We start from the raw sequence: 22,073 nt of genomic DNA, 5'->3' as shown, positions 1-22,073 counted from the left end.
CATTGCTCAGACACAGGGAACAGGTGTACAACCGCTTCGCTCAGACACAGGGAACAGGTGTATAACCGCATCGATCAGACACAGGGAACAGGTGTATAACCGCATCGCTCAGGAACAGGTGTATAACCGCATCGCTCAGACACGGAACAGGTGTATAACCGCATCAATCAGACACGGAACAGGTGTATAACCGCATCACTCAGACACAGGGAACAGGTGTACAACCGCATTGCTCAGACACAGGGAACAGGTGTATAACCGCATCAATCAGACACAGGGAACAGGTGTATAACCGCATCGCTCAGACACAGGGAACAGGTGTACAACCGCATCGCTCAGACACAGGGAACAAGTGTACAACCGCATCGCTCAGACACAGGGAACAGGTGTATAACCGCATCGCTCAGACACAGGGAACAGGTGTATAACCGCATCGCTCAGACACAGGGAACAGGTGTATAACCGCATCGATCAGACACAGGGAACATGAATACAACCGCATCGCTCAGACACAGGGAACAGGTGTATAACCGCATCACTCAGACACAGGGAACAGGTGTATAACCGCATCGATCAGACACAGGGAACAGGTGTATAACCACATCGCTCAGACACAGGTAACAGGTATACAACCGCTTCGCTCAGACACAGGGAACAAGTGTATAACCGCATCGCTCAGACACAGGGAACAGGTGTATAACCGCATCGCTCAGACACAGGGAACAGGTGTTCAACCGCATCGATCAGACACAGGGAACAGGTGTATAACCGCATCGCTCAGACACAGGGAACAGGTGTATAACCGCATCGCTCAGACACAGGGAACAGGTGTATAACCGCATCGCTCAGACACAGGGAACAGGTATACAACCGCATCGCTCAGACACAGGGAACAGGTGTACAACCGCATCGCTCAGATACAGTTAACAGGTGTATAACCGCATCGCTCAGATACAGGGAACAGGTGTACAACCGCATCGCTCAGACACAGGGAACAGGTGTACAACCGCATCGCTCAGATACAGTTAACAGGTGTATAACCGCATCGATCAGACACAGGGAACAGGTGTATAACCGCATCGATCAGACACAGGGAACAGGTGTATAACCGCATCGCTCAGACACGGAACAGGTGTATAACCGCATCGATCAGACACAGGGAATAGGTGTATAACCGCATCGCTCAGACACAGGGAACAGGTGTACAACCGCATCGCTCAGATACAGTTAACAGGTGTATAACCGCATCGCTCAGATACAGGGAACAGGTGTACAACCGCATCGCTCAGACACAGGGAACAGGTGTATAACCGCATCGCTCAGACACAGGGAACAGGTGTACAACCGCATCGCTCAGATACAGTTAACAGGTGTATAACCGCATCGATCAGACACAGGGAACAGGTGTATAACCGCATCGATCAGACACAGGGAACAGGTGTATAACCGCATCGCTCAGACACGGAACAGGTGTATAACCGCATCGATCAGACACAGGGAATAGGTGTATAACCGCATCGCTCAGACACAGGGAACAGGTGTACAACCGCATCGCTCAGACACAGGGAACAGGTGTACAACCGCATCGCTCAGACACAGGGAACGGTTGTACAACCGCATCGCTCAGACACAGGGAACAGGTGTATAACCGCATCGCTCAGACACAGGGAACAGGTGTACAACCGCATTGCTCAGACACAGGGAACAGGTGTACAACCGCATTGCTCAGACACAGGGAACAGGTGTACAACCGCATCGCACAGACACAGGGAAGAGGTGTACAACCGCATCGCACAGACACAGGGAACAGGTGTATAACCGCATCGCTCAGACACAGGGAACAGGTGTACAACCGCATCGCTCAGACACAGGGAACAGGTGTACAACCGCATTGCTCAGACACAGGGAACAGGTGTACAACCGCTTCGCTCAGACACAGGGAACAGGTGTATAACCGCATCGATCAGACACAGGGAACAGGTGTATAACCGCATCGCTCAGGAACAGGTGTATAACCGCATCGCTCAGACACGGAACAGGTGTATAACCGCATCAATCAGACACGGAACAGGTGTATAACCGCATCACTCAGACACAGGGAACAGGTGTACAACCGCATTGCTCAGACACAGGGAACAGGTGTATAACCGCATCAATCAGACACAGGGAACAGGTGTATAACCGCATCGCTCAGACACAGGGAACAGGTGTACAACCGCATCGCTCAGACACAGGGAACAGGTGTACAACCGCATCGCTCAGACACAGGGAACAGGTGTATAACCGCATCGCTCAGACACAGGGAACAGGTGTACAACCGCATCGCTCAGACACAGGGAACAGGAATACAACCGCATCGCTCAGACACAGGGAACAGGTGTACAACCGCATCGCTCAGACACAGGGAACAGGTGTATAACCGCATCGATCAGACACAGGGAACAGGTGTATAACCGCATCAATCAGACACAGGGAACAGGTGTATAACCGCATCGATCAGACACAGGGAACAGGTGTATAACCGCATCGCTCAGACACAGGGAACAGGTGTATAACCGCATCGCTCAGACACAGGGAACAGGTGTACAACCGCATCGCTCAGACACAGGGAACAGGTGTACAACCGCATCGCTCAGACACAGGGAACAGGTGTACAACCGCATCGCTCAGATACAGGGAACAAGTGTACAACCGCATCGCTCAAACACAGGGAACAGGTGTACAACCGCATCGCTCAGACACAGGGAACATTTGTATAACCGCATCGCTCAGGAACAGGTGTATAACCGCATCGCTCAGACACAGGGAACAGGTGTATAACCGCATCAATCAGACACGGAACAGGTGTATAACCGCATCGCTCAGACACAGGGAACAGGTGTATAACCGCATCGCTCAGACACAGGGAACAGGTGTATAACCGCATCGCTCAGACACAGGGAACAGGTGTATAACCGCATCGCTCAGACACAGGGAACAGGTGTATAACCGCATCGCTCAGACACAGGGAACAGGTGTATAACCGCATCGCTCAGACACAGGGAACAGGTGTATAACCGCATCGCTCAGACACAGGGAACAGGTGTACAACCGCATCGCTCAGACACAGGGAACAGGTGTATAACCGCATCGCTCAGACACAGGGAACAGGTGTATAACCGCATCGCTCAGACACAGGGAACAGGTGTACAACCGCATCGCTCAGACACAGGGAACAGGTGTACAACCGCATAAATCAGACACAGGGAACAGGTGTACAACCGCATCGCTCAGACACAGGGAACAGGTGTATAACCGCATCGCTCAGACACAGGGAACAGGTGTACAACCGCATCGCTCAGACACAGGGAACAGGTGTATAACCGCATCGCTCAGACACAGGGAACAGGTGTATAACCGCATCGCTCAGACACAGGGAACAGGTGTATAACCGCATCGCTCAGACACAGGGAACAGGTGTATAACCGCATCGCTCAGACACAGAACAGGTGTATAACCGCATCGCTCAGACACAGGGAACAGGTGTACAACCGCATCGCTCAGACACAGGGAACAGGTGTATAACTGCATCGATTAGACACAGGGAACAGGTGTATAACCGCATCGCTCAGACACAGGGAACAGGTGTACAACCGCATCGCTCAGACACAGGGAACAGGTGTATAACCGCATCGCTCAGACACAGGGAACAGGTGTATAACCGCATCGCTCAGACACAGGGAACAGGTGTATAACCGCATCGCTCAGACACAGGGAACAGGTGTATAACCGCATCGATCAGACACAGGGTGACCCTTACACGTCTAGCAGAAGTGAAACTCTGAAACGCCATCATTGTTACAATGTGTCACTACATAAAAATGTCCCTCCTGCCGTGTCAGGGTCACTGATTGGTTCGCTGGCACGGACGTTGTCGTTGGCCGTAGGTTGTTATCCCAGAAGCTGTGGCGTTCGGGGGGATGCGATGATACACGGAGACATTTCCCAGTTCTGTGACATTGCTGACGGTATAAACACGACCTGAGCAAATCCGTGTCTCCCATCTCTGATCCACGCGTGGCACATGCTACGGGGGTTATTTAGTAACATCTTGTGAATGCAAAACTGGGGCAAAATCAGTGCAAGAAACAGCACCATATTTATCAAAGGAATGGAATCTTATTGAAAGCAACGGGAGCTGTTCCCTGTTGATAAATTGGGTACAATACATTGGCGCTGGTTTTGCCCAGTTTTGCAGCTGGGAAGAGCTTTGTTAACCACCACCTTGCATGAAGTTAACTGTTTGTGGTGGATCAGTCTGGTGTGTAACATGACATCTTTCTTCTCGGTTGTTCCCCATTAGAGAGGTCCTAATAAGACCCCAGTGGCTGCTATCTGCTTGACGAGTCTCCTCACTATGGCCTTTGTCTTCATTGGCCAGGTGAACATTCTGGCTCCAATCGTCAGTATAAACTTCATGCTCACATACAGCGCGGTGGATTACTCCTACTTCTCAGTGACCATGAGCTATTACATGCAGCACAGCCACAAAAAGGGCGGGCGAGTAACCCCCAAGGTAGTGAGCTCTACTCAGCCGCTGATCCTTGATAAATGCTCCAGTTATGGTTCCAACGGGACCTTACTCGAATTCACAAAGGACATGGACCAGCTCTTCAAACCGGGTTACATGGAAGCCATTGACAGCAAGAAGACGCGAGAGAGAGACCCGAATAAGGTCAAGAAGCTGAGGAACTCACGGAAGCTTGCCAAGGAGACACTGGAGGACAGCTTCCAACTGGACCTCCAGCACAATAGTGATTACGCACAAGAGAGCAGCATGTTGACTGCAGAGTTGGCTGAGGATGAAGCCCAAAAGTCTGTGAAACTCAACTGTCAGGATGGAACAAGCCAACATGTGCCTGAGGCCACAGACACGGAAGAGAAAGGTGACTCAGAAGGAACAGAAGATGGTGACCATATTTTCACAGGACGACAACAGCAGCCAGGAGCAGAGGAGAAAGGAGGTAAGTCTGTGACATAGAGTGTGTTCTAGTATCACTACTGGTACAATGTTACCTGCTAACTCTGCCTGTTCTAGTATCACTACTGGTACAATGTTACCTGCTTACTCTGCTTGTTCTAGTATCACTACTGGTACAATGTTACCTGCTTACTCTGCTTGTTCTAGCATCAGTACTGGTACAATGTTACCTGCTTACTCTGCTTGTTCTAGCATCAGTACTGGTACAATGTTACCTGCTAACTCTGCCTGTTCTAGTATCACTACTGGTACAATGTTACCTGCTTACTCTGCTTGTTCTAGCATCAGTACTGGTACAATGTTACCTGCTCACTCTGCTTGTTCTAGCATCACTACTGGTACAATGTTAACTGCTTACTCTGCTTGTTCTAGTATCACTACTGGTACAATGTTACCTGCTTACTCTGCTTGTTCTAGCATCAGTACTGTTACAATGTTACCTGCTTACTCTGCTTGTTCTAGCATCAGTACTGGTACAATGTTACCTGCTCCCTCTGCCTGTTCTAGCATCAGTACTGGTACAATGTTACCTGCTTACTCTGCTTGTTCTAGCATCAGTACTGGTACAATGTTACCTGCACACTCTGCTTGTTCTAGCATCAGTACTGGTACAATGTTACCTGCTCCCTCTGCCTGTTCTAGCATCAGTACTGTTACAATGTTACCTGCTTACTCTGCTTGTTCTAGCATCACTACTGGTTCAATGTTACCTGCTCACTCTGTCTATTCTAGCATCAGTACTGGTACAATGTTACCTGCTCACTCTGCCTATTCTAGCATCAGTACTGGTACAATGTTACCTGCTCACTCTGCTTGTTCTAGCATCAGTACTGGTACAATGTTACCTGCTCACTCTGCTTGTTCTAGCATCAGTACTGGTACAATGTTACCTGCTCACTCTGCTTGTTCTAGCATCAGTACTGGTACAATGTTACCTGCTCACTCTGCTTGTTCTAGCATCAGTACTGGTACAATGTTACCTGCTCACTCTGCTTGTTCTAGCATCAGTACTGGTACAATGTTACCTGCTCACTCTGCTTGTTCTAGCATCAGTACTGGTACAATGTTACCTGCTCACTCTGCTTGTTCTAGCATCAGTACTGGTACAATGTTACCTGCTCACTCTGCTTGTTCTAGCATCAGTACTGGTACAATGTTACCTGCTCACTCTGCTTGTTCTAGCATCAGTACTGGTACAATGTTACCTGCTCACTCTGCTTGTTCTAGCATCAGTACTGGTACAATGTTACCTGCTCACTCTGCTTGTTCAAACATCACTACTGTTACAATGTTACCTGCTTACTCTGCCTGTTCTAGCATCAGTGCTGGTACAATGTTACCTGCTCACTCTGCCTATTCTAGCATCAGTACTGGTACAATGTTACCTGCTCACTCTGCTTGTTCTAGCATCAGTACTGGTACAATGTTACCTGCTCACTCTGCTTGTTCTAGCATCAGTACTGGTACAATGTTACCTGCTCACTCTGCTTGTTCTAGCATCAGTACTGGTACAATGTTACCTGCTCACTCTGCTTGTTCTAGCATCAGTGCTGTTACATTACCTGCTCACTCTGCTTGTTCAAACATCACTACTGTTACAATGTTACCTGCTTACTCTGCCTGTTCTAGCATCAGTGCTGGTACAATGTTACCTGCTCCCTCTGCCTATTCTAGCATCAGTACTGGTACAATGTTACCTGCTCACTCTGCTTGTTCTAGCATCAGTACTGGTAGAATGTTACCTGCTCACTCTGCTTGTTCTAGTACAATGTTACCTGCTTACTCTGCTTGTTCTAGCATCACTACTGGTAAAATGTTACCTGCTCCCTCTGCCTATTCTAGCATCAGTACTGGTACAATGTTACCTGCTCACTCTGCCTATTCTAGCATCACTTTGCTGGGCTTGTTACAGTATCACTTGTAAACACTCCTCTCATGGAGATTTGGGAAGAAAATGATGAAGATGGGGTTCATCTTCACTTGACTTGCATTGGTGTAAAAGGGAATTGAGTCCTGAAAGAGTGATAACGATTGTGCCATTTTGATTGTCCTGCAGATCGCGATACGAAACACAAAGCCCCGGAGTTCGAAATTCAGTCTCTCTCAACATCATTTTACACCAAACTCTGCAATCACTGGGTATCCTTCCTGGGCGTGAGTATCCTGTGCAATTACAGGAGTAATGCGTGAGGACTCGCGGACAGGCGAGAGATTCACACTCTCACTGTTAACACTGCCAGGGTGCCTGATCACTATGTAACTCCTCTCTCTCTCTCTCTCTCTCTCTCTCTCTCTCTCTCTCTCTCTCTCTCTCTCTCTCTCTCTCTCTCTCTCTCCCTCTCCCTCTCCCTCCCTCCCTCCCTCCCTCTCTCTCTCTCTCTCTCTCTCTCTCTCTCTCTCTCTCTCTCTCTCTCTCTCTCTCTCTCCCTCTCTCCCTCTCTCTCCCTCTCCCTCTCCCTCACAGGCGATCCTTTCTCTAGTAATCATGTTTGTAATTCAGTGGATTTACGCCTTGGCAAATATCGGTGTAGCAGTTATTCTGTATTTCTACATCGGCCGAGTGAGCCCCGGGCTCCCTCCAGGTAAGTGCGCTCTGGGAAGTACAGGAAGCACATTATCCTGATCATTGCTTTATCCAGTGTCCCTGTGACATTACATACCTCCATTTGCAGCAAGCTGAGTCCCAGGCTCACATCCTTTATCAGAAATACATATTTTTAAATTTAAAATAATTAACTGTTCTTCACAATAAACATGGTCACGGGACAGGTCTACTGAGAATATTCTATGGCTCCCTAACTGCGGACCTGGAAGTAGTCTTGTTGGTTGCATCCATCTTGTTCTATCCCAGTACTGTCAAAATATAATCTTTGTTTTGTTAAAACCATCCTGTGACTCAAATTAATCTTCTCTATCACATGAAGCTGCAGAATGCGGTTTATCCCTTAAATATTCGTTTTTATATTCATATTTCTAGTGACCGTGCAGTAAAAGGCCTCTAGCTAAATGAATAAAAGAAGATTGTGCACAAATCCAAAGCAAATGGTTATTTTGTCCTGTAACGGAGAGCACGCCGGGCGCTGTACGAGCAGTGACATGAAATACTAGTCGTGTTCCTCTCATCTGCTCTTCTAGTGACAGATTTACTGGGAAAGGGACTCGTGGCGGACCCCAGAGCTTACTAATAACTTGCAAGACGGGGGGTTGCCAGCAGGGAAGGGGTAAACTGTGTGCGTTTCGGCACATTCGCTCTGGGAGGATGGTTACCTCCGCCTGAGTTTGTGTGACGGCTCTTTATTTAAAAAAGATATATATTTTTTTTAATGGTTTATGGCATAAATGAAGAAAGATGATACTATTCCTTGATGTTTAAACTTGTTCTTCTTCTCAGGGGCAGCAGCGAACTTCTGCTTCTTTACCTGGATCCGTGAATCAGCTGCCACAGTTTGCAGGTTGGTATCAGACTGTGGGGAGTCCGCCCTGCGTCTGCGCTGCTGCTGAGCTCGCTTTGTGCTTGGAGAGATCACTTCAGTGATTCCCAATAAGTACAGCCACGCGCAAGCGGAGCTCAGGTGCTCGTGTACGCACACGCACGCTCTCCAAAGCTCAGTGCTTGGAGGGACATGGACATTTGATTTCCAAGCGTACAGTAGAGTCACATGACCCTTCAATAACCAATGGGGAGAGAGGGGAAGACACAGAATGGGGAGAGAGAAACACAGATACAGCATGGGGAGAGAGAGAGACAGACGCAGAATGGGGAGAGAGAGAGAGACAGACGCAGAATGGGGAGAGAGAGAGACAGACACAGAATGGGGAGAGAGACACAGACACAGAATGGGGAGAGAGAGAGACAGACACAGAATGGGGAGAGAGAGAGACAGACACAGAATGGGGAGAGAGACACAGACACAGAATGGGGAGAGAGAGAGACACAGAATGCGTAGAGAGAGACACACACAGAATGTGGAGAGAGAGACACAGAGACAGAATGCGGAGAGAGACACAGAATGAGGAGAGAGACACAGACACAGAATGGGGAGAGAGAGACACAGACACAGAATGCAGAGAGAGACAGAATGCGGAGAGAGACAGATATAGAATAGAGAGAGACAGAATGGGGAGAGAGACACACAGAATAGGGAGAGAGAGAGAGAGAGAGAGACAGACACAGAATGGGGGGAGAGAGAGACAGACACAGAATGGGGAGAGAGAGAGACAGACACAGAATGGGGAGAGAGACAGACACAGAATGGGGAGAGAGACACAGACACAGAATGGGGAGAGAGACACAGACAGAATGGGGAGAGAGAGACACAGACACAGAATGGGGAGAGAGACAGAATGCGGAGAGAGACAGATACAGAATAGAGAGAGACAGAATGGGGAGAGAGACACACAGAATAGGGAGAGAGACGCACAGAACGGGGAGAGAGACACAGACAGAGAATGAGGACAGAGAGACAGACACAGAATGAGGACAGAGAGACAGACACAGAATGAGGACAGAGAGACAGACACAGAATGAGGACAGAGAGACAGACACAGAATGAGGACAGAGAGACAGACACAGAATGAGGACAGAGAGACAGACACAGCCATATGGCAGTGTAATATCAAAAGCGTCACATCTAAAGTGTCTACAAGAGTTAATTTTGGAGTTGAGATTGGAGGAAGATCTGGACTCTGCATTACAACTTTGCCACTGTGAGACATTAACTTTTAACATCTGTGATTATTTGTACACTTGTATCCTCCATTACCTGGGAAGTCTCTCCTCCTGCATCTCACTATGCCCTCCCTATTGCTTTTTCTGTTTACTGTTTCCTCGCTCCTTTGTGAATGTCGCTGTTCTCTCCAACATCCCCACTCCCAACTGCACCATTATTTGTACACCTTTCTTTCATCAACTTCTTTACCCCTCAATAAAAAAAACACCCCACACAAATCCTCTATTCACACCCTCTATCTACTCCTTCCCCCTGCTGGGGATCTCCCCTAAGCCTGAAGCCAGACACACACACCTGATCTCACTCACGCCTCCCTGCCACCTCTTCCCCTGTAAATGGTGTTAACCTTTTCATTAATACTGACCTACCTTAAATCTCAGGTACACGAGAGATGAGGGAGTGTGTCATGGACTGACACAATGGTGACGGCAGTTGCTTGAAGTAGTGAGCTGCCAGGTAGCCAAGCTTGAGTAGATAGGGTAGAAGCAGGGTAGGGAGGGAAAACAAGAAGGGGCGGATGGTGTGGTAAATTACAAAACACCTTAAATACATGCAAATATATTAAATGCCCCCCTGAGGGCGTACTCACACTTTGTACTACCACTCGGGGCACGTAAGGGTATCTTTACAGCGATGTGCTGTCCGGTGCGCGTTTAGTCCGTCTCTGTCATCCGCTTGCGGTCCCCACAAGCGGCCGCTGGTGTTCTCGCGCGGTTTGACTGAAGTCGGCGTCTGACGTCACAATGTACCGGGAATGAAGTTCCTCCTCTCCTCTTCCACCCCACCTTAAATCTCACCCCACAAATCAAGCCTCCCAACAGCCTGCACTCACGGCTACTGCCCCACACTCAGTCACTCCTACCACCCATTGTGACCAAGCACTGCCATCTACAGCACTTACTCCCTCACTTGCTGTCTCTGTAAGTTCCCCATCAAACCTCTTAGATTGTAAGCTCTTCGGGGGAAGGGATTTCCTTTCCTGTTGTCTGATTTTGCTGCACTTATTGTATAATTATAATTCACTGTACTGTATTCTTTGTGAAGCGCTCAGCACACTTTTGGCGCTATATAAATAAAGACATACAATACAATACAATGCACAGAATAGGGAGAGAGACAGACACAGAATAGGGAGAGAGACAGACACAGAATAGAGAGAGAGATAGACACAGACACAGAATGGGGAGAGAGAGACACAGACACAGAATGGGGAGAGAGACAGACACAGAATGGGGAGAGAGACAGACACAGAATAGGGAGAGAGACAGACACAGAATAGAGAGAGAGATAGACACAGACACAGAATGGGGAGAGAGAGACACAGACACAGAATGGGGAGAGAGTGACGCAGACACAGAATGAGGAGAGAGAGACAGACACAGAATGGGGAGAGAGAGACAGAATGGGGAGAGAGAGACAGAATGGGGAGAGAGAGAGACAGAATGGGGAGAGAGAGACAGAATGGGGAGAGAGAGACAGAATGGGGAGAGAGAGACAGAATGGGGAGAGAGAGACAGAATGGGGAGAGAGAGACAGAATGGGGAGAGAGACGCACAGAATGGGGAGAGAGAGACGCACAGAATGGGGAGAGAGAGACAGACACAGAATGGGGAGAGAGACACAGACACAGAATGGGGAGAGATACACAGACACAGACACAGAATGGGGAGAGAGACTGACACAGAATGGGGAGAGAGACACAGACACAGAATGGGGAGAGAGAGACAGACACAGACACAGAATGGGGAGAGAGAGAGAGACAGACACAGAATGCGGAGAGAGAGACAGACACAGAATAGGGAGAGAGACAGACACAGAATAGAGAGAGAGATAGACACAGACACAGAATGGGGAGAGAGACAGACACAGAATAGGGAGAGAGACAGACACAGAATAGAGAGAGAGATAGACACAGACACAGAATGGGGAGAGAGAGACACAGACACAGAATGGGGAGAGAGACAGACACAGAATGGGGAGAGAGACAGACACAGAATAGGGAGAGAGACAGACACAGAATAGAGAGAGAGATAGACACAGACACAGAATGGGGAGAGAGAGACACAGACACAGAATGGGGAGAGAGTGACGCAGACACAGAATGAGGAGAGAGAGACAGACACAGAATGGGGAGAGAGAGACAGAATGGGGAGAGAGAGACAGAATGGGGAGAGAGAGAGACAGAATGGGGAGAGAGAGACAGAATGGGGAGAGAGAGACAGAATGGGGAGAGAGAGACAGAATGGGGAGAGAGAGACAGAATGGGGAGAGAGACGCACAGAATGGGGAGAGAGAGACGCACAGAATGGGGAGAGAGAGACAGACACAGAATGGGGAGAGAGACACAGACACAGAATGGGGAGAGATACACAGACACAGACACAGAATGGGGAGAGAGACTGACACAGAATGGGGAGAGAGACACAGACACAGAATGGGGAGAGAGAGACAGACACAGACACAGAATGGGGAGAGAGAGAGAGACAGACACAGAATGCGGAGAGAGAGACAGACACAGAATGGGGAGAGAGTGACGCAGACACAGAATGGGGAGAGAGAGACAGACACAGACACAGAATGGGGAGAGAGAGACAGACACAGAATAGGGAGAGAGACAGACAGAATAGGGTGAGAGTCACAGACAGAATGGGGAGAGAAACACAGACAGAATGGGGAGAGAGAGACACAGACAGAGTGGGGAGAGAGAGACACAGACACATAATGGGGTGAGAGACAGACACAGAATGGGGTGAGAGACAGGCACAGAATAGGGAGAGAAACACCAACAGAGTGGGGAGAGAGAGAGAGACAGACACCGAATAGGGAGAGAGACACAGACACAGAATGGGGAGAGAGACACAGACAGAATGGGGAGAGAGAGACACAGACACAGAATGCAGAGAGAGACAGAATGCGGAGAGAGACAGATACAGAATAGAGAGAGACAGAATGGGGAGAGAGACGCACAGAATGGGGAGAGAGACGCACAGAATGGGAAGAGAGACGCACAGAACGGGGAGAGAGACGCACAGAATGTGGAGAGAGACGCACAGAATGTGGAGAGAGACACACAGAATGGGGAGAGAGACACAGAATGGTTAGAGAGATGCAGACACTGAATGGGGAGAGAGAGACACAGAATGGGGAGAGAGAGAGACACGCAGAATGGGGAGTGAGAGACAGAATGGGAAGAGAGACAGACACAGAATGGGGAGAGAGAGACAGAATGGGGAGAGACAGACACAGACACAGAATGGGGTGAGAGACAGACACAAAATGGGGTGAGAGACAAACAGAATAGGGAGAGAGACAGACACAGAATAGGGAGAGAGACAGACACAGAATAGGGAGAGAGACAGACACAGAATAGGGAGAGAGACAGACACAGAATAGGGAGAGAGACACAGACACATAATGGGGAGAGAGACAGATACAGAATGGGGAAAGAGACACAGAATGGAGTGAAAGACAGACACAGAATGGGGTGAGAGACAGACAGAATAGGGAGAGAGACAGACAGAATAGAGAGAGAGACAGACAGAATAGGGAGAGATACAGACTCAGAATAGGGAGAGAGACAGACAGAATAGGGAGAGAGACATAGACACAGAATGGGGAGAGAGACAGATACAGAATGGGGAGAGAGACATAGACACAGAATGGGGAGAGAGACAGACACAGAATAGGGAGAGAGACAGATACAGAATGGGGAAAGAGACACAGAATGGGGTGAGAGACAGACACAGAATGGGGTGAGAGACAGACAGAATAGGGAGAGAGATAGACAGAATAGAGAGACAGACAGACAGAATAGGGAGAGAGACAGACTCAGAATAGGGAGAGAGACACAGACACAGAATGGGGAGAGAGACACAGACACATAATGGGGAGAGAGACAGATACAGAATGGGGAAAGAGACACAGAATGGGGTGAGAGACAGACACAGAATGGGGTGAGAGACAGACAGAATAGGGAGAGAGACAGACAGAATAGAGAGAGAGACAGACAGAATAGGGAGAGAGACAGACTCAGAATAGGGAGAGAGACAGACAGAATAGGGAGAGAGACACAGACACATAATGGGGCGAGAGACAGACTCAGAATAGGGAGAGAGACACAGACACATAATGGGGCGAGAGACAGACTCAGAATAGGGAGAGAGACAGACAGAATAGGGAGAGAGACATAGACACAGAATGGGGAGAGAGACAGATACAGACACAGAATAGAGAGAGAGACTGACACAGAATGGGGAGAGAGACACAGACACAGAATGGGGAGAGAGAGACAGACACAAAATGGGGAGAGAGAGACTGACAAAATGGAGAGCGAGAGACAGTATCAGATAAGCGGTGGGAAAGAAGAGGGAAGGGGGGAGGAAGAGAGGTGGGAAGGGGGAGGGAGAGAGGTGGGAAGAGAGGAGGGAAGGGGAGGGAGAGGGGGGAAGGGGGGAAGAGGGGAGGGAGAGAATGGGGGTAAGGAGAGAATTGAGGCAAGGGGGGAAGGAGAGAATGGAGGCAAGGGGGGAAGGAGAGAATGGAGGCAAGGGGGGAAGGAGAGAATGGAGACAAGGGGGGAAGGAGAGAATGGAGGGAAGGGGAGAGGGAGAGAATGGAGGGAAGGGGAGAGGGAGAGAATGGAAGGACACACACACAAACACACACACACACACACAGCCCCAATCCAGCCAATGACACGCCCCACTCTTAATAGCCACGCTCCCCCAATCCTGCTCTCAAATTATTGCAGGACAGCCGAACACTCATGCTTGGAGAGTTGGTGACGTCACAGCTCTCAAGCATGAGCGCGCTCAGTGGCAGCGTGGCCGCAGCCTAATCTGCGTGTCCGAGCTGTGCGTAACGGCAAACCGTGTTCTAAAACCTTCACGGACTGTTACAGTATTAAGGATTCTGCCTCTCCCCTCCTGTACCCACCAAGAAATGTGGCATGAAATGAGGGCAAAGCATGTTCTTCTCTGTGTGGGTGGAAGGAATTTAAATCCTGAGCTCTGAAAAGACTCAGATAAAAGAGTTTAGCGTTTGTAAGGATTCCCTCTGACATTCTCCCGGCAGCGCCTCTGACATTCTCCCGGCAGCGCCTCTGACATTCTCCCAGCAGCGCCTCTGACATTCTCCCGGCAGCGCCTCCGACATTCTCCCAGCAGCGCCTCTGAGATTCTCCCAGCAGCGCCTCCGACATTCTCCCAGCAGCGCCTCTGACATTCTCCCGGCAGCGCCTCTGAGATTCTCCCAGCAGCGCCTCTGACATTCTCCCGGCAGCGCCTCTGACATTCTCCCAGCAGCGCCTCTGACATTCTCCCGGCAGCGCCTCTGACATTCTCCCAGCAGCGCCTCTGACATTCTCCCGGCAGCGCCTCTGACATTCTCCCAGCAGCGCCTCTGACATTCTCCCAGCAGCGCCTCTGACATTCTCCCGGCAGCGCCTCTGACATTCTCCCGGCAGCGCCTCTGAGATTCTCCCGGCAGCGCCTCCGACATTCTCCCAGCAGCGCCTCTGACATTCTCCCGGCAGCGCCTCTGACTTTCTCCCGGCAGCGCCTCTGACATTCTCCCAGCAGCGCCTCCGAAATTCTCCCAGCAGCGCCTCTGACATTTTCCCGGCAGAGCCTCTGACATTCTCCCGGCAGCGCCTCTGAGATTCTCCCAGCAGCGCCTCCGACATTCTCCCAGCAGCGCCTCTGACATTCTCCCGGCAGCGCCTCTGAGATTCTCCCAGCAGCGCCTCTGACATTCTCCCGGCAGCGCCTCTGACATTCTCCCAGCAGCGCCTCTGACATTCTCCCGGCAGCGCCTCTGACATTCTCCCAGCAGCGCCTCTGACATTCTCCCGGCAGCGCCTCTGACATTCTCCCAGCAGCGCCTCTGACATTCTCCCAGCAGCGCCTCTGACATTCTCCCGGCAGCGCCTCTGACATTCTCCCGGCAGCGCCTCTGAGATTCTCCCGGCAGCGCCTCCGACATTCTCCCAGCAGCGCCTCTGACATTCTCCCGGCAGCGCCTCTGACATTCTCCCAGCAGCGCCTCCGAAATTCTCCCAGCAGCGCCTCTGACATTCTCCCGGCAGCGCCTCTGACATTCTCCCGGCAGCGCCTCTGACATTCTCCCGGCAGCGCCTCTGACATTCTCCCGGCAGCGCCTCTGACATTCTCCCGGCAGCGTCTCTGACATTCTCCCGGCAGCGCCTCTGACATTCTCCCGGCAGCGCCTCCGAAATTCTCCCAGCAGCGCCTCTGACATTCTCCCGGCAGCGCCTCCGAAATTCTCCCAGCAGCGCCTCTGACATTCTCCCAGCAGCGCCTCTGAGATTCTCCCGGCAGCGCCTCCGAAATTCTCCCAGCAGCGCCTCTGACATTCTCCCAGCAGCGCCTCCGAAATTCTCCCAGCAGTGCCTCCGAAATTCTCCCGGCAGCGCTTCTGACATTCTCCCGGCAGCGACTCTGACATTCTCCCGGCAGCGCCCCTGACATTCTCCCGGCAGCGCCTCTGACATTCTCCCGGCAGCGCCTCTGACATTCTCCCGGCAGCGCCTCTGAAATTCTCCCGGCAGCGCCTCTGACATTCTCCCGGCTCAACGCCTCTGACATTCTCCCGGCAGCGCCTCTGACATTCTCCCGGCTCAACGCCTCTGACATTCTCCCGGCAGCGCCTCTGACATTCTCCCGGCAGCGCCTCTGAAATTCTCCCGGCAGCGCCTCTGACATTCTCCCGGCAGCGCCTCTGACATTCTCCCGGCAGCGCCTCTGAAATTCTCCCGGCAGCGCCTCTGACATTCTCCCGGCTCAACGCCTCTGACATTCTCCCGGCAGCGCCTCTGACATTCTCCCGGCAGCGCCTCTGACATTCTCCCGGCAGCGCCTCTGACATCCTCCCGGCAGCGCCTCTGACATTCTCCCGGCAGCGCCTCTGACATTCTCCCGGCAGCGCCTCTGAAATTCTCCCGGCAGCGCCTCTGACATTCTCCCGGCTCAACGCCTCTGAGATTCTCCCAGCAGCGCCTCTGACATTCTCCCGGCAGCGCCTCTGACATTCTCCCAGCAGCGCCTCTGACATTCTCCCGGCAGCGCCTCTGACATTCTCCCAGCAGCGCCTCTGACATTCTCCCGGCAGCGCCTCTGACATTCTCCTAGCAGCGCCTCTGACATTCTCCCAGCAGCGCCTCTGACATTCTCCCGGCAGCGCCTCTGACATTCTCCCGGCAGCGCCTCTGAGATTCTCCCGGCAGCGCCTCCGACATTCTCCCAGCAGCGCCTCTGACATTCTCCCGGCAGCGCCTCTGACTTTCTCCCGGCAGCGCCTCTGACATTCTCCCGGCAGCGCCTCCGAAATTCTCCCAGCAGCGCCTCTGACATTCTCCCGGCAGCGCCTCTGACATTCTCCCGGCAGCGCCTCTGACATTCTCCCGGCAGCGCCTCTGACATTCTCCCGGCAGCGCCTCTGACATTCTCCCGGCAGCGCCTCTGACATTCTCCCGGCAGCGCCTCCGAAATTCTCCCAGCAGCGCCTCTGACATTCTCCCGGCAGCGCCTCCGAAATTCTCCCAGCAGCGCCTCTGACATTCTCCCAGCAGCGCCTCTGAGATTCTCCCGGCAGCGCCTCCGAAATTCTCCCAGCAGCGCCTCTGACATTCTCCCAGCAGCGCCTCCGAAATTCTCCCAGCAGTGCCTCCGAAATTCTCCCGGCAGCGCTTCTGACATTCTCCCGGCAGCGACTCTGACATTCTCCCGGCAGCGCCCCTGACATTCTCCCGGCAGCGCCTCTGACATTCTCCCGGCAGCGCCTCTGACATTCTCCCGGCAGCGCCTCTGAAATTCTCCCGGCAGCGCCTCTGACATTCTCCCGGCTCAACGCCTCTGACATTCTCCCGGCAGCGCCTCTGACATTCTCCCGGCTCAACGCCTCTGACATTCTCCCGGCAGCGCCTCTGACATTCTCCCGGCAGCGCCTCTGAAATTCTCCCGGCAGCGCCTCTGACATTCTCCCGGCAGCGCCTCTGACATTCTCCCGGCAGCGCCTCTGACATTCTCCCGGCAGCGCCTCTGAAATTCTCCCGGCAGCGCCTCTGACATTCTCCCGGCAGCGCCTCTGACATTCTCCCGGCAGCGCCTCTGAAATTCTCCCGGCAGCGCCTCTGACATTCTCCCGGCTCAACGCCTCTGACATTCTCCCGGCAGCGCCTCTGACATTCTCCCGGCAGCGCCTCTGACATTCTCCCGGCAGCGCCTCTGACATCCTCCCGGCAGCGCCTCTGACATTCTCCCGGCAGCGCCTCTGACATTCTCCCGGCAGCGCCTCTGAAATTCTCCCGGCAGCGCCTCTGACATTCTCCCGGCTCAACGCCTCTGACATTCTCCCGGCAGCGCCTCTGAAATTCTCCCGGCAGCGCCTCTGACATTCTCCCGGCAGCGCCTCTGACATTCTCCCGGCAGCGCCTCTGACATTCTCCCGGCAGCGCCTCTGACATTCTCCCGGCAGCGCCTCTGACATTCTCCCGGCTCAACGCCTCTGACATTCTCCAGGCAGCGCCTCTGAAATTCTCCCGGCAGCGCCTCTGACATTCTCCCGGCTCAACGTCTCTGACATTCTCCCGGCAGCGCCTCTGACATTCTCCCGGCAGCGCCTCTGACATTCTCCCGGCAGCGCCTCTGAAATTCTCCCGGCAGCGCCTCTGACATTCTCCCGGCAGCGCCTCTGACATTCTCCCGGCAGCGCCTCTGAAATTCTCCCGGCAGCGCCTCTGACATTCTCCCGGCAGCGCCTCTGACATTCTCCCGGCAGCGCCTCTGACATTCTCCCGGCAGCGCCTCTGACATTCTCCCGGCAGCGCCTCTGACATTCTCCCGGCAGCGCCTCTGACATTCTCCCGGCTCAACGCCTCTGACATTCTCCCGGCAGCGCCTCTGACATTCTCCCGGCAGCGCCTCTGACATTCTCCCGGCAGCGCCTCTGAGATTCTCCCGGCAGCGCCTCTGACATTCTCCCGGCAGCGCCTCTGACATCCTCCCGGCAGCGCTTCTGACATTCTCCCGGCAGCGCTTCTGACATTCTCCCGGCAGCGCCTCTGACATTCTCCCGGCAGCGCCTCTGACATTCTCCCGGCAGCGCCTCTGACATTCTCCCGGCAGCGCCTCTGACATTCTCCCGGCAGCGCCTCTGAGATTCTCCCGGCAGCGCCTCTGACATTCTCCCGGCAGCGCCTCTGACATTCTCCCGGCAGCGCCTCTGACATTCTCCCGGCAGCGCCTCCGACATTCTCCCGGCAGCGCCTCTGACATTCTCCCGGCAGCGCCTCTGACATTCTCCCGGCTCACCGCCTGAGCCTTTTTTTAACTTAAAGGTTATTGAATCTTACAATTAAACTGGAGAAACAACACCTGAAAGAGAAAAGAAAAACGATATTGACATAAATCCTTTAAACATTCGCTAGTGACACGGCACGTTATGGTGAGTTATGGATAAGGCGCTAAGTATTTCCCAGATTTTATTAATTAATGCGATTCCTACAAAAGAGAATCGCTGTGAAACACACGATTTGTCCCCTTGTGTGGAACAGCAGACAGTCAGACATCCGTCTGCAAAGGATTATTCCCACGGCGAACATATTTCAATGTACTTATTGGCATGAACGATTTCCCCCCGTATGTGTCACTGTTAATGTTTTATTTTGTGCCACTTAGCTTCACACACGGGAGCTGCCACACAGTGAAAGCGCTCACCATGTAACACCTTGTCGTGTGATGTTTGAATGGTCAGGAGGTGGCACTTTGGTTACAGCTCTGTGTCTCCCCCTGCAGGAGGAGCCCTTCCCCCCCGGGACAGTTTGTCGTGACACCTTCCTTTGCCACCGTCGGCATGGAGACCACACAGTTGACAGAGGAGAACGCAGACTTCGCGTCCCGCGGACGGCACCATCGCTCCTCTGTCGTCAGAAGGGGCGAGTTTGTCAACCAGTTTAACTAAGAATTGGAGAAGTGGCTCCCAGGAGCGCTCGAGCCACGGATTCCTGCACAAAGTGCCACGTTAACACCGTCAGTGCCTGAGGAGTGTGTGCCAGGGAACTCTGGCTGTCAAAGGGTTAAGACTGCAGCAATGTACTGTGAAACATTGGGGCCTGTTCCGAAGTGGGAGAGGGCTGGTTTGGCATTACCCAAGTCGGTGGGAAGTTGCGTGCACTGGCGCCGATTTGGCACTGGTGCTGATTTGGCACTGGCGCCGATTTGGCACTGGCGCCGATTTGGCACTGTTGCCGATTTGGCACTGGCGCCGATTTGGCACTGGCGCCGATTTGGCACTGTTGCCGATTTGGCACTGGCGCTGATTTGGCACTGGCGCTGATTTTGGCACAATCCCATTTTATTCAGTCCCATAATGTCTTTCATTTCCTGCCGCTTTCCTGGAGCAGCCGCGCTGAATCCCTCGTACATTCAGTCTCCTCCGGGTTACTTGGGGTTTTGATGCTGTGACCTTGGACTTTTGTGTCTCTCTGCTTGTTTGGGACGGAAAGGAGAACGCCCGCGGCCTGAGAAGGTCACACAGTGTTAGCGCTAGTCTGAGGAGTCGGCAATAAGACTGATTCATTCGGGGCTGGGGGAACACATATTTCCTAGCAGGGGGAGCCCAGTGTAATAAAGGAGGGGAACCGCCGCACTAAATAGTTGTACGTTTGCAGTTATACATGGTACCGCTTTATAGCGCAGCATCCAAATCTTCAGGGGGCGGGTCCTGACCATATACATTGAAATGCCTGTGTGTTTATACAGCAACTTTATGATCCATAGTGCGGTACACATTATATTCCACTGGTGCAGCCTCCTCTGGGTTGGAATCGTGGCAGGGCCGTGCTCATATCTGTGCAACCGTCTCAACAATCCACTCACACCTCCTCCAAATAGGAGCCACTGCTGGGTGAGATACGAGGGATTTGCACACCCGCTGCATACACTTTTGGAGTTATTCCGTGTTTGCCCCTTGGTGAAGTCACGAAGCTGCTCGGAGCTCCTCTATGCTACATCACCCCTCCCCGCGCCAGAGGAGCCTGGAGCATCACTGACCCATAGTAATGGGGCTTTAACCCACATGCAATTGCCGAGATCACGTAACATGTGTGTAACTACATTGTAACTTTGTGATTGTTGATACAATTTAGTGATAGTTGGAAGAATACAGAACATTTCAGAGCTTTGTGCACAGACTGTGAGTGATCGGATGCAAACTGTCAATGCAAATAGGAGATTCCCGAGAAAAGCATTCCCCCCACCTGTATGTAGCAGGTGTTATACGCCATGGCTGTGTCCTGTATCTATGTAGCAGGTGTTATACGCCATGGCTGTGTCCTGTATCTATGTAGCAGGTGTTATACGCCATGGCTGTGTCCTGTATCTATGTAGCAGGTGTTATACACCATGGTTGTGTCCTGTATCTATGTAGCAGGTGTTATACGCCATGGCTGTGTCCTGTATCTATGTAGCAGGTGTTATACGCCATGGCTGTGTCCTGTATCTATGTAGCAGGTGTTATACGCCATGGTTGTGTCCTGTATCTATGTAGCAGGTGTTATACGCCATGGTTGTGTCCTGTACCTGCTAATACCAGGAGTACCTGGCTATTGTGCCAGTGTTTGTAGCTCTGAATCTTCAAGTAATGAAAGTAGCTGGAAGATTGATCCTATCGTGAGTGGGAATTGAAAATCATTTCTATTGTGTGTACGTGTGTCTACAAGTAAATACAAAAATACACACATTTTACTGGTAATCCGATCCGTGCATATAGTTAATTGCAAACGTTATACAGCGAATCCTAATAATAATAATAATAGCATGTTCTTCTATAGCGCTGCTAGTTTTACGTAGCGCGTTACAGAGACATTTTGCGGGCACAAGTCCCTGCCCTGTGAGCTTACAATCCTATGTTTTTGGTGCTTGAGGCACAGGGAGATAAAGTGACTTGCCCAGGTCACAAGGAGCCGACACCGGGAATTGAACCAGTTTCCCCTGCTTCACACTCCGTGCCAGTCAGTGTCGTTACTCACTGAGCCATATAGCAGAGAAGGGTGAAGAGCAGGGCTGGTCCTTTCTTCAATGTAGTAACAGAGGAGGGAGAGGGGGGGTGATACCTTTTATTGGTCCAACAAGTAGTTGATATATTACAACCTTTCAAAGTGTCACTTACGTGTTACACGCCTGCGCAGCACCCCTGAGTGTGTTACACACCTGCACAGCACTCCTGAGCGTGTTACACGCCTGTGCAGCACTCCTCAGTGTGTTACATTCCCGTGCAGCACTCTTGAGTGTGTTACATGCCCGTGC

General features: G+C 51.8%; 1 protein-coding gene across 2 annotated transcripts in view; it reads left to right on the top strand.

Annotated features, from left to right (window-relative positions):
- SLC12A8 (solute carrier family 12 member 8) overlaps positions 1–21,524 on the top strand; it is a 114,525-nt gene extending 93,001 nt beyond the window's left edge. For both annotated transcript variants that reach the window (XM_075609903.1, XM_075609902.1), the window contains exons 10-14: positions 4,343–5,003; positions 7,077–7,174; positions 7,485–7,602; positions 8,412–8,472; positions 19,563–21,524. In XM_075609903.1, coding sequence (XP_075466018.1) covers positions 4,343–5,003; positions 7,077–7,174; positions 7,485–7,602; positions 8,412–8,472; positions 19,563–19,728 — 1,104 coding nt within the window. In that variant the 3' untranslated portion in view covers positions 19,729–21,524. The remainder of the gene's footprint in view (positions 1–4,342; positions 5,004–7,076; positions 7,175–7,484; positions 7,603–8,411; positions 8,473–19,562) is intronic.
- The last annotated feature ends 549 nt before the right edge of the window (positions 21,525–22,073 follow it).

Source organism: Ascaphus truei, chromosome 7 (genome assembly GCF_040206685.1).
Source record: "Ascaphus truei isolate aAscTru1 chromosome 7, aAscTru1.hap1, whole genome shotgun sequence".
In the NCBI taxonomy this organism is placed as follows: Eukaryota; Metazoa; Chordata; class Amphibia; order Anura; family Ascaphidae; genus Ascaphus; species Ascaphus truei.
Note: the sequence above shows the minus strand (reverse complement) of the source record. Positions and strands in the feature narration are given on the sequence as shown.